A 12,786-nucleotide genomic window follows, 5' to 3' on the forward strand; every position below is an offset into this window, starting at 1 on the left:
CGATGATTTAATCAACTTAACGAATGAGGTGTTGTTTGCGCTGGTATGAGGGTGTTGTATGTACGTTTAATTGAATTATAATTCACATTATGATATAGATTGATGATTGAAGAGTGTCGGCTAAGTATAATAGGCATTGCGAATCAAATTGATTGTTATAATTTAATTAAGATTGTCGGTAATATCGTAAATGGAAGGATTAACAAGGCCTATGATTTAGTTTCCAAATTAACAATGAAAATTGTGGTTCAAGATTGTTAACGGGTCGCGGGTTAGGTTTTTGGATCGTGGATACGGGTTTGGGTTTATGGGTTATTGGGTTAAAAAATTATAATATTCTAATAATACAAAAAATTGCAGAAAAGTTCTTATAGTTTAAATGTGGAACAAAAATAGGTTAAAGTTTAGTTTAAGGTTAAAAGTGAATTATATCCAAAGTTATTTTATATCTATTAATTAGTTATAAATAAAAAAATTATTAATAAAGTAATATTAACTCGAATGACGTGATAAAATTTTCTGAACATCGAGATGGGTCGGGTATTTAATAAGAATATTAATTTGAAAGAACCTAGTTGTTGGTATGGATTGTGGGTTAATGGGTTAAGAATATCATTTTATCAGATTTTGCGATTAAGTTCCTCAAGTTTAGGGTGTAATTTGTATAAAATTGAAAGTTCATTTAGATTATTAATTAAATATAATAAATAATAAATGATTTGTTGATTAAAATTATTCGTAAACGAAAATGGGTCGAATAATGGATATTATATAATAATCGGAAAAATTGAAATACTTGAAATAGACGCAAGGACGTTTATTGGTATACATGCCACACCCCCAAAATAGCTGAAAAGGAAAAACGAGTTATGATAAACTCGTATGAAAGAAATAAGCGAGGTGTAAACAAAACAAGTAATTAAACGAGCAAAATCAACGAAGTTCGGTTTTCGATAAGATCCTCACATAAAAGATTATACAAGATAAATAAAATAAGATGAAAGATGAGGTTTACAATACTTGGGGTTTTAGTTAATGAGTTTTAAGAGAAAAAATATATAAATCATTTAAAAGTAAAGTTTATGAATGTTAGATACAATATCTTAAAATATCGGTTTTAGACGCAAATATTACCAAATATGTTAGTTATGTTTATCTTATATTTAATCGGACTGATGTTGAATATGTAAAAATATCAAGCACTGCGCAAAATTGATTTAGGTGAGTGTCCGGATCGTGTTCGGTTTGTGTGGCCCGAAACTTGATTTGAGATCAAGATCAGTTCCAACATGACCATGATATTATAAATAATATGAAATCATAAAATACAGAAAGTTTAACGAGTTTTTTGATTAAAATAGTAAAATCCCCAAATATTAAACATTAACCCGAACTAATCAATTAATTGCAATTGGATGCGAAAACTCCTCAATTCAATGGATTCGAACGACGGATTTTGATCCATTAGTGTTTATTACTGAAACATAACATTCAATTACTTGGAATTAGAGTAGAATAAGAAAAAGGCACGAGATTGACTTTTGAAAGTCAAAATGGCCGCGAACACCAATTTGGGTTAAGAGAAGAGAGAGATGGGATGAGCAACGATTAGAGTCAATAGAGGGTGGTTTATATAGCTAATGCATGACGTAGGGAACACGAAATTCGTTAATTGAGTTGTTATGACAAAATCCCGAAAACAACGAAAAGTTAACATAATTGATTAAATCTTGTTCCTTACAGATTTTAAAGGAATATGCTAGGGTTGATGCCAAATCATATTCTAATCGTTTAATAATTTACAATTTAATCCCCTTGACTTTAAATAAATGAAAACAAAGCATAAAATACGAGAAATAGAATTTACAATCGAGTGATAACATAAGAGTATTCACATCACCTTCTCTATCACTATCTCTATAATTACACTAAAAACACTACATTTTCTCTCTTATATACAATTAAATAATAATTTTTTACATCTTTATCATTATTTTTTCTCTCTCCTCCACTCACAACCACTTTTAAATATATTAAAAAATAAATAAAGGATGAATAATGGTCCTTCAAATTTACGCATCTCTTTAAATGTTCTCTCTTCTCTACTCACATCCACTCACCATTCTCTAAAAATTTATAGAGATTTCTCTCACAAAATTTTTAGAGACGCTGCTGTGAATGCTCTAAATAAAGAAATCCAAAATTTTAAAAGCGAATCAGAAAACTTAAAACGGGTCAGATTTTTTGGTTTGAAAATTAACGAATGTCACAAAAACCAACTTTTAGATTTTTTTTCATCTTATTTAATATTATGTTATATGTTAGGACATATTGGCCACTTATTCTCTTTTAAAAATTAAAAACATAGCTAAAATTATTTGACGAAAGATATGATTCAGTTATCACGTAAATTAGCTTGAGTGTAATTATTTTAAAGTCAGTGATTAACCAGTTAACTAAACCAATATAACTGAACTAAAAAAATTATAAAAATCTATAAACTAAGGAGGTACTATATGTGTTACGTGTCTTTTGTTATTATCCTATTTACTACGTGTCGTTTGCAATTTCCATATTTATGTTATCTTATGTTACCTCAACCATTGGCTATATATGACATGTTATGTGAATTGGATGAAATAAGAGTTTGGGTTAAATATTCCATCCATCATTCTAAGTTTCTTCTTCTAATTCTGGTTCTAACCCTATTAAGGCTATTAGAGCAATTCTAGTCGATCCTTTTCATTTACGATTGTAACCATGCAGAACATCCATAATAAATAGGTCGACAAGACTATCAAGGACCACGACAAGGCAATTTCCGATCTCCAAGAAAACCTCGCCACCGTGATGAAACAACAAGACCAATTGATGAAGCAACATGAACATATTCTGTAGCTTGTCAAGAATCAGTCCACTTCAGGTACCAATTCCGGCAGCGACTCCTTCAGCGGCAGTTCTTTTGGTGAGTACGATACAAAAACCAATCGGCCTATGCGAATTAGCAAGGTGGAGTTTCCCCGATTTTCAGGAGAAGACGTGGAGGCCGATATTTACAGTGTGATACACTGATATTTATATACATATTTCCCTTTATATTTTATATCATATTTTATTAGTGTTTTTTCGTTTTTAGTTCAGATTTGTTTACTACTAACATATTTGTGTTTTGTAGGTTTCGGAAGTTGAACGTAGTTGACAAGGGCGAAAAACGAGTCAAAATAAGCCTAAACGAGAAACCGAAACGCATCAAGAAAGAAACCGGAAGGAGAACCGGTCGGACCGGCTGAGCTGGCCCTGCCCCCATTGGCCCACGCCGCGCCGCGCGACCAGGTGCCGCGCAACCAGGTGGTTAGACCCTGGTCGCGCGGCGCCTACATCTCAGATTTCCAAAAGGTTCCGTACTTTGGTTAGGTTTTGGGCCCAATTCATTATATAAACCCCCTTAACCTTAACCTGAAAATAACCTACGAACTAGAGCTGAATTTAGAGTTTCTTGGAGCTTAGGATTGCAATATTTGGCGGTTTTGAAGGCAAGGAATCATCTGCTGAACTGCTACTTGATCAAGATCGAAGACTACGAGTTTTATCGCCTTTAATATTTCGTTTCTACTGTTTTTCACCATGATTCCTTTTATTACTATTTTGTTTGATTTTCCGATGCTAGGCTAAACATTACAGACTACCTAGGCTATCGATGAACATTTGTTAAAGTTTAATTTTATGTGGATTTTGCTTTTCGTTATGGTTTTATGAATTAGTAAACAATTTGATTTTATTTAATTGATGCATATGTGTGCTTGGTTTTGTTTGATGAATTTTATTGTTCCACATTATCTTTGGTGATTGTCTGTCATATAATTAGATTTTTTAGGTCATTTACTGTGTGTTCTTGACTAGTTTATGATAGATTTGCAATAAAATCATATGAATAATATTGTTAGTCAAACAAATAAGAGTGTGTTGCTAACCTAAAAAGTTGTTAGGTGATAGGTTATTGTTAGATATTTGTTGATTAAGATTGCTAGATTTGGTTTTTCGTAAGGCGTCCGTCTAGGTTTGATTGGTTAACATTGTCTATCGAGTCAATTGAGTTTATTAAAGTACCTTTGATTTACGCCCTGTAAGGTAGGATTTCATTATAAAGGTACTCGTTCATAATTAATTAGATAACCGTAAGGGAGTTTAATATATAAACTGGTGTGTCTTAAAAATTATTAGAAACCCATATGTGTCTTCTTGAGAAGGGTCAGGTTTCCTGTTCAGGTTTTCTTTTAAGTGTCTATTTTATAATCCCAATTACATAACAAGTATTTTCTAATTAACTGATAACTGCAACTTAGGAGATTCCAGCCTAGGTAGTTTTTCATTACCATATGAATCAGTTGAATTAAATTCTCGTGTGTTTTATTACATGTCTTTTCTTAATTAGTTATCTTTATTAGTTCAATATTAATTAATTTAAATCCCCCCTTTTAATAAAATAAATAGTTGTGTCGATCAGTTGAGTTTAATTAGTTAATATATGTAAGAGTTAAGTGTCATTTTAGTACTTGTGGTTTGGCCAACTACGCAACTTTAGTACCTATTCTTTATTTTGTGCAAATGGTTACCTCAGTTTCAAAAAACTTGCAATTTTAGTACTTTTTTAACCCCGTCAATTTTCCTCCATTAAGTCAAGGGTATTTGGGTAATTTTGCTTTCTCTCCCCTTGTCTTCTACCACATCTCCCCTTAACATTGAAAATAGATATTATATCGGTTTTTATATATCAAATCTCACCCCACCACCGCCAACCACCATCTCTAGCACCATCGCTAGCCACCACTGTTGCGTCAGCGCGAGGCTCCACTACCACCTGCACCATCTCTCTCTCTCTCCCCCCCTTGAGCCACAACTGCCACTCGATTTCCCGGCTATCTTTGCCTGAATCCACCATCGTCGCCTTCTCTTGCAAACCAAACCCCACTTTTCAATGGCGCCACGAAATCAAGTCGCCTCCATCTGAATCAGATGCAAAAGTAGTGGTTTCCGGTTTCTTTCCGATTTGTCGGTTTCCGGTTTTGAAGTGTATCTCCATTGCTGCGGTTTGTTTCTTCAGTGATTATCGTACCTGTGTTGATCTCCGATTTCCCTGAATCTGATGCTCGGTCGCCTCTGTCATTTGGGTGGGCCGGCGGCTTCTACCAGATGTTCGCCGGATTTACTCCGACAGTAACCAGTAGCTCCATCGGTGGTGGAAATGTCTCAATTTATGTATGAAAAGAAAGAAATTTGGTGGAGAGAATAAAGTGAGTTAGGTGTGATACGTTTGTTTGATATTGTAGGGGGGTCGATTTAGGGATTTAGGGATTTAGGGTTAAAGATGAAGATATGTTAGAGATGAAGATATACATGGGGATTTGATTAAAGGAAAAGATAAAATAAAAAGAAATTACCAATTTAACCCTGACTTAACGAACAAAATAAACGGTGTTAAAAATAAGTACTAAAATTGCAAGTTTTTTGAAACTGATGTAGTCATTTGCACAAAATAAAGAATGGATACTAAAGTTGCGTAGTTGGCCAAACCATAGGTACTAAAATGACACTTAACTCTATACGTAATTTAAAAAGTCCCGTGGGTTTGATATCTGGACTTACTTAGCTATACTAGAGTCGATCGGTTCACTTGCCGGTCAGTAGCTTAGTCGAGTTTTAAAGAGTCTAGAGTATTACTTAGTGTCTAGATTAGCGTAATTTAGTTAGTAATTATTTGACTAATTTTAGCACATCAAGGTGTGAGCACTTTTTTAACATCGATGAGACGCCGGATAACATGAAGCTGCGATACGTCGCTATTCACTTGGAAGGTGACGCTATATAGTGGCACTGAGCCTTCATGAAAACCCGAGGCTCCACGATAGCTAAACTTCCATGGGAGGATTATGTTCGATCAATTTCTGCTCGGTTTTCCAATGCAATGTTTGAAGATCCGATGGAGGAGATAGCCCCCCTTATACAAGGGGATGCGTTGTAAGTTTATAACTCCTCATTCGATAGCCTCCTTAATAAGGTAACTACAAGTGAATCTCAAGTGGTTTGTTTATATCTTAAGGAACTTTAACCAGAATTTCAAGGACCAGTGAAATGTATAAGCCACAGTATTATATGAAGCATACGGTTTAGCAAAAATCCAAAACATAGAGTTTGATGATTAAACTTAACCAGCGTTCAAGGGGGGGTATCAAATGTCAAGAATGGGAATGAATAATCCAAAGTAATGCCTCCGGTGAATGCTTCAAAACTTCTTTTGTTACCAAGTCCAATGACTGAGCCACCAGCTTCTGAATCAGGAATCATTAGCTCTATGCGTTTGACAAGTGATGAACTCGAGTCAAAAGGGGAAAATGGGGAATGTTTCTGGTGTCCAAAAAATTTCTATCCGGGGCACAAATGTAAGAAAAAAACAACTTTACATACTCGAGGTGGTAGATGATGAAAAACAAGCAACAGAGATGGGTGAAGACAAGGTTCATTGAATCGCTTTTTGAGGGGAAAAAGGGATTAAGGGAGGTGTATTGTTACGTGCCTTTCGCTATTATCCCATTTACTACGTGTCTTTTTATGTATCCTATTTACTATGTGCCTTTTTGCTTTTTATTAGGTGCGTTTTTTTTTTAATTTTCATATTTATGTTATCTTATGTTACCCCAACCATTGGCCTATATATGGTCTGCTATGTGCATTGAATTCAATATGAGTTTGGGTTATAAATTCCTTTTATCCTATTAAGTTTCATCTTCTAATTCTGGTTCTAACCCTATCAATATGTTAACTTTAATGATGTTTTCTCACATTTTAAATAGCATAGTTCTATTCATGTATTATTACTTCGTTAATAACTATGTTTATTTTAAATGAAAGTGTAATCTTTGTTCTTATATACTTCTAAATTTACCCATAAGTAACTCACAAATTTGTTTTTCTTTTTGTTGCACGAGTGAAGACTTTCTATAATATCATTTATTCATGGATAACTCACACTCAAACATAATAAACTATGGAGTACTGCTCTTATCAATAGCCATTAGGCCCAAGACATGTTGTTGATATTTGAGGGCCAACCCAACAGTTTATATGCTCATGGTTGACCTGGATTTGCCTAAGTGTTACATAAGCGACTTGATCTTAAGTTAAACTTTCTACATTGAAAATTAGATTAAACATACCTACCTAACACAATCTAAAGGTTTTGAAGTTGAAAAATAGAAAGACAAGACCAAATTTGCTTGTTGAAGAGATACTTGCATGTATGGAGTAACCATCAATAAATAAAGTTTATTATATGTTTGCAAGACTCACGCCTCATCCCTCCTATACCCATGCTTCGTGGTTTAACCGTTTAAGACTTCTTTTTGATATAAACGAATCTTTATTCAAAACAAAATCGTATAACTTGGCAGAAATTATTTACTACCAAAAATACCCGTTTCTAAATTTATAACATCATACTCTCTCTTTAAAATTTGGGGCGATGAATATATTTTTATTTATTTTAGAAGGAATAAAAAAGTAAAATATGCTCGTATATACCAACCAACCCATTGCCTAATTTAAAAATGGAATTAAAATAATATCGGAAAATAAAAATATTTTTAATGAATTTAATTAGTAACTTGACTTTTGTTTTGTTATTGGATGGATGAAATTGAAATAATAATAATAATAATAATAATAATAGGTGATTGATTCTTTCCATTTATATTTTGACGCTTTTTCTTTCTCATTCCTCTTTTCCTCCTCCTCAAATTTCCAAATCTTCTTCGTAATGCTCTCTGGATTATTATTATTATTATTATTATTATTATTAGTCTGAAGAATCATTTAATCTAATCTAATATATGGCGGCTAATAACACCAGCATCAAAGAAGGCGATCGATCGCCTAAAATTATACTGCACGAGCCTACCGGATCAACCGTCGAGGTTCATTTCGTCTTTTCATGTCAATATTAATATTAATTCTGCTTTTGTGATGAGATAATTTGTCTTTGATCCGGTTTCAACATATATAATATTATGTTTACGTGTTTGAATTATTAGATAGAATCATTTTAGATGAACGGAGTTTGGTGCCCGAATCATCCGTACGTACATAACACACGAGTGGTTCATTGATGCTCTAAGCTGTAATTCGTTGCATTCTTTACATAATTATCATAATTGTTGTTAGTTTTGGGGACGAATGTTGAACCTGTCATTTGTTATGTGGTGAGATAGAAAGATGGAATCAGTCATTGCGTTTTTACGATCTTATATTTACCGATTTCACGAATTGGTCTAAAGTAATGCTATGAATTTGAATAGTATGTTCATATCCTCTAAGACTTTAATGTTACTATAGCAGCTCATCTAGGGCACGGATTTTAATTTATTTACATGTTTCTGTTGCATTTTTGCTATAACAACTGTTTGTCAGAATTTATCTTTCTTACCATTTGATTTGTGTCTTTCTATGCATTTTAGGTGCTTTTGTATGGGGCTCAGGTTATTTCATGGAAGAATGAACGTCGAGAAGAAATACTTTTCATGAGCAACAAGGTAAACCTCTTGCACTTTACTTTTTTCGTTACAAGTGTTTGATATATACACTTCCCAAAAGCTAGTGGTTGCTTATGTAAGTGTGGTGGTTATGTATCTGATTTCTATGAGCTAATGCTTAAATTGTTTACCTTAGTTTTATGCTTTTAGAAATGTATTCGATGGCGTTTACTTTCTTTTTTTCAACTGCAATAGTTAGTTATCCGTGCTTGTGAAATGTAGTTTTAATAAGCTTTAATGAAACATATGTTTGATGTGTATTAAATTATGACATGTGAACTATTGAGCATCAAAACGCTGAAAATGAGATTACAATGTTGTATATGTGTTTTAGCTTCTACCTGCCAAAAGATCTCAACAAGGAATACTTTACTGTTCTATATACCACTTTATACTGACACGGGAACTTGCTATGTATGCAGGCAGTTTGGAAACCGCCTAAACCTGTCAGAAGTGGCATACCCATTTGTTTTCCACAGGTTTGATTTAAACAACCTTCTTTCATTACCTTCTTTATCTCGATAATCCACTTATTAACTGTCATATGTGCATATTACAGTTTGCAAATTTCGGTTCACTGGAGCAACATGGATTTGCCAGGAACAGGCTATGGTCGCTAGACGATGATCCTTCTCCTTTGCCTCCGGCTAACAATCAATCGAGTGCAGATCTTATATTGAAATCAACAGAGGAGGATCTGAAAACATGGCCATACAGGTACTTTGTCGTTTGTACATCAACTCAACTATGAAATAATTGTTCAATTTGTTTTTATCTTTTAAACACAATATGGAGCCATTGCAGATTTGAGTTGCGGCTCCGCATTTGGTCAGTCATGGCAAGCTTACTTTAATCCCTCGTGTGAGAAATTTAGATAACAAGGCCTTCTCATTTACCATTGCGCTGCGTAATTATTTTTCTTTATCTGATGTCAGGTTTGCCTACTTCATCTTGTAATTATTATTATTATTATTATTATTATTGTTATTTTAGTTTGCTTATAAAAAACTAATCTCATCTATCATAGCTGCTATACATTATTAGACTTATCTCTCATGTTATTGTTAATGTGATTTATGTGTTTTTTTCTAAAAGACTGGAAATATAATTTGCAGTGAAGTGCGCGTTGAGGGCTTAGAGACACTGGACTATTTTGATAATCTGTCCAAGAGAGAAAGGTACACAGAGCAGGCAGATGCCATAACTTTTGATTGTGAGGTAAGATATGGTTTTATTTAACCTCCAAATGTATTACATCTGTATATAAAGTTCTGATAGTTAATCTTTATTAGATTGATCGTGTGTATCTAAGTACACCTACTAAGATTGCCATAATTGACCATGAGAAGAAGAGAACAATTGTCTTACGCAAAGAAGGCATGGTTGATGCAGGTTTCTTTTCCTATCATCACTTTTGAAATTAATTTTAGCTTATATTGTTTATTAAGTGTTAACTATTTTAACTGTCATGTGGTAATTGCAGTTTTATGGAATCCTTGGGACAAAAAGGCAAAAGCGATTCCTGATTTGGGTGATGAAGACTATAAAACCATGTTATGTCTTGATGCTGCAGCTGTTGAAAATCCAATCAACTTGAAACCGTGTGAAGAATGGAAAGGTCGTCAAGAGCTGTCTATAGTGTCCTCAAGTTATTTCAGTGGGCAGTTGGATCCACAGAAGGTTATTAACGGCTTCCGTTAATATTCCAGGTTTCTTACTTGATCTGCAATATTAATGTTGCTGCTGCTTGCTGCTTATTACATTGATTTGGTGTTTAGGGTTCTTTAGAATATTTGCAAAAGAATCTCCATGTTATATATAACCATATTATTCAAGTTGATCAGTGAGAATATTGGACTTAGCTATGATCTGATCCACCAAATACACCTGGTATAATTAGATCAACTAATAGTCTCTTTTATTGTTATGAACCACTGTTATCAATTTTTGTTATCAGTATCTTGAGCAACATATATATACACAAATTCGCACACTATATTTATCTATTAAGTATTTTTGTTTGGTATTGTATTGGTGAAAATTCCGCTACAATCTCATACATGTGTTATTGAAATAATTTTGAGAACTGCTTAGAGTAGAATTTAGATAAGGGAAAGTAGGGACATCCCAAATTTTTCTTTGGCTTCCTTGTCTAACGGGTCGTCTCCCAGATACAAATAGACACAGGCCCTGCAGAGCAGTTCGCTTTCAAATTTATTTACCACCTTGCCATGCACTGCACCATAAAAAAATTAAAAAAACACATTTTAATCAAAATATTCTGCACCTGTAAATACATAATAGACTTGGGCATTATTTTGGGTAACGGGTCAAAGCATAACACCTGTTGAAGCGGGGCAGTTCGGTTAACCGTACACATTTATTATTCACTTTTAAGTTATATGTACTGAACAATTTTGTTACAATCTAAATATTGAATGAAACGATTTACCGAGGTTGCAGGCGTTAAAAATTTACTTTGGGTGACTTTTAACCATTTCCCATTTTAGCTAAATGTGTTTATTTGACCCGATTGGCCACTTGAAATAAAACACAAAACATACCTTTTGTCTCTAGAACATATCCCGGTAGGCATGTGATCTCAATTTCAGAACCAAGAGTTAGCTTGATGCCATCTTTTGCTTCCCCCATAATCCTTCATAACCATAAACAAGAGTTAGCTTGATATCATCTTGGCTCAGCTTGCCAAAAGGATAACCTTGGTTTGGTTCATATAGACATATAGTTAATCTTGGTTTGGCTCAATTGAGCTTGATTTATATAGTCATATAAGTAAACCTTTAAACCACGCTAGGTGGCTCGCCTAAGCTTTGCCCAGTTAGGTTTGGCTCATTAAGGTTCACCAAGCTACTCAGCCTGAGCCATAGTAGGCTCGATTTCAGCCCAGATAGTTGGCTACACCGACCACACTTGATGGAAATCATGGTTAGTTACCTCTTTGTGAGGTCACTTTTTTCACCGCCAAGCTTCTTAACAGCTGCTCCTACGGTTTCATTAAAATTGTTCCTCACCATGCTCGTAGTAAGATTAGGGAACACAATCACCATTTTCACTGTGATCCCCACTGGATTATCAATCACAATACTATACATATCTTTTGTAGCCTTTGCTTCGGCTTTCACAATCTTTGACCTCAAAACACCCATCAGTATTTCGTTATCGGCATATATCCCTGCCAAAAACACGTTATCAGAACTGGTCCACACAAGATTGGTTGTTAGGATGCATTTCTTGGGTTGTTTAGAACAACCCACCAAATGCATCCGACTTATATTACATTCTACTAGTAGTCAACTACCAAAGCTATAGATTTTGATCGAAAAGCCGAGCAAGTTTTTCTTCCGTACGCCAACAGCTTTCAGCTCCTTTCCATCACTTAGCTTAAGTGGAAATGAAATACCCGTTTTCCGTTCAACTTCAACCGCGATCGTTTTCTCATCTCCGTTTTCACCATTTTCAGTTGTTTTCTCTTTGGTGTCTCGGTTTCCGGTTGTCAACAGTGTGTTCGAGTTCATGTTCGAGATCGGTTTAAGTAAGTGGTGATACGGTGTTGTGTAATTTAGTTCAGGTTCTACTCTTATATAAAAAACAGTTTAAATGAGTTGGATTTTGTGACGAAACAAAAAGCCGTTAAGTGGTTGGATTTCATTTTCGAGTACGTAACTATACTGTTCTTAATAATGCTTGTACAACTCTGGATGTTGAATGTACAACACACTAATGTTGCATCAGATGCGTGAAGTTTGATAACAATAAACAATGACATTGGTGTGATTTGCATTCGTAGTTATGAGAAGGTATGTGTGGTTTAAGTAACGTGTGAATCATCCAGAAATGCAAAAATAAAAGAATAAAAGAACAAAACTTTTTCGTTAACTAATTTTGATAAAAGGGGGTGGCGCCGTGACGGCGCCACTTATTGCCCGCTTATCAGCCTCTCTATTGTAATTGGATTATTTTATTTTCTATTAATTTAGTTAAACGAAGGAATTTGATAAAAGATATGAGTCAAACCACTCTCTTTTTTTTTGTCATATACCTCTAATTATTCAAATAAATACCCTCTTAAACATGTATTTTTTATTGTTAAGATTTTATTAAGGTTATTAAATGTCATCGGAGTAATAATCCAGTGGTGAGCATCGGCGGCCCAAATCGGCTTGGGACCGAAACTGAATTTGAC

At 34.2% G+C, this 12,786-nt stretch overlaps 1 protein-coding gene and 1 pseudogene across 2 annotated transcripts; one reads left to right on the plus strand and one right to left on the minus strand.

Annotated features, from left to right (window-relative positions):
• Positions 1 to 7,731: 7,731 nt before the first annotated feature.
• On the plus strand, positions 7,732 to 11,833 carry LOC143622327 (putative glucose-6-phosphate 1-epimerase; annotated as a pseudogene). Its single transcript, XR_013151679.1, has 8 exons — positions 7,732 to 7,967; positions 8,508 to 8,582; positions 9,005 to 9,061; positions 9,142 to 9,299; positions 9,387 to 9,517; positions 9,698 to 9,800; positions 9,875 to 9,974; positions 10,066 to 11,833. The product of XR_013151679.1 is annotated as a putative glucose-6-phosphate 1-epimerase (transcript).
• On the minus strand, positions 10,685 to 12,308 carry LOC143622328 (chalcone isomerase-like protein 1). Its single transcript, XM_077093515.1, has 4 exons — positions 11,902 to 12,308; positions 11,538 to 11,775; positions 11,147 to 11,238; positions 10,685 to 10,818 (listed from the first exon to the last, which is right to left on the minus strand). The coding sequence occupies exons 1-4, from the start codon at positions 12,116 to 12,118 to the stop codon at positions 10,685 to 10,687; spliced, it is 681 nt and encodes a 226-aa protein (XP_076949630.1). The 5' UTR covers positions 12,119 to 12,308.
• Between the last annotated feature and the right edge of the window lie 478 nt (positions 12,309 to 12,786).

The sequence above is a fragment of the Bidens hawaiensis genome, unplaced genomic scaffold (genome assembly GCF_021521415.1).
Source record: "Bidens hawaiensis isolate Kalapana, Puna unplaced genomic scaffold, B.hawaiensis_p1.1 tig00003115_1, whole genome shotgun sequence".
NCBI classification, from domain to species: Eukaryota; Viridiplantae; Streptophyta; class Magnoliopsida; order Asterales; family Asteraceae; genus Bidens; species Bidens hawaiensis.

What these genes read in the sequence shown, in the direction of transcription:
- LOC143622328 (XM_077093515.1), bottom strand. Translation starts at nt 12,118, where the DNA reads ATGAACTCGAACACACTGTTGACAACCGGAAACCGAGACACCAAAGAG. An exon ending in GATCAAAATCTATAGCTTTG is followed by an intron (nt 11,776 to 11,901) that starts GTAGTTGACTAC and finishes TGTTTTTGGCAG; the next exon opens with GGATATATGCCGATAACGAA. An exon ending in ATATGTTCTAGAGACAAAAG is followed by an intron (nt 10,819 to 11,146) that starts GTATGTTTTGTG and finishes TTTATGGTGCAG; the next exon opens with TGCATGGCAAGGTGGTAAAT.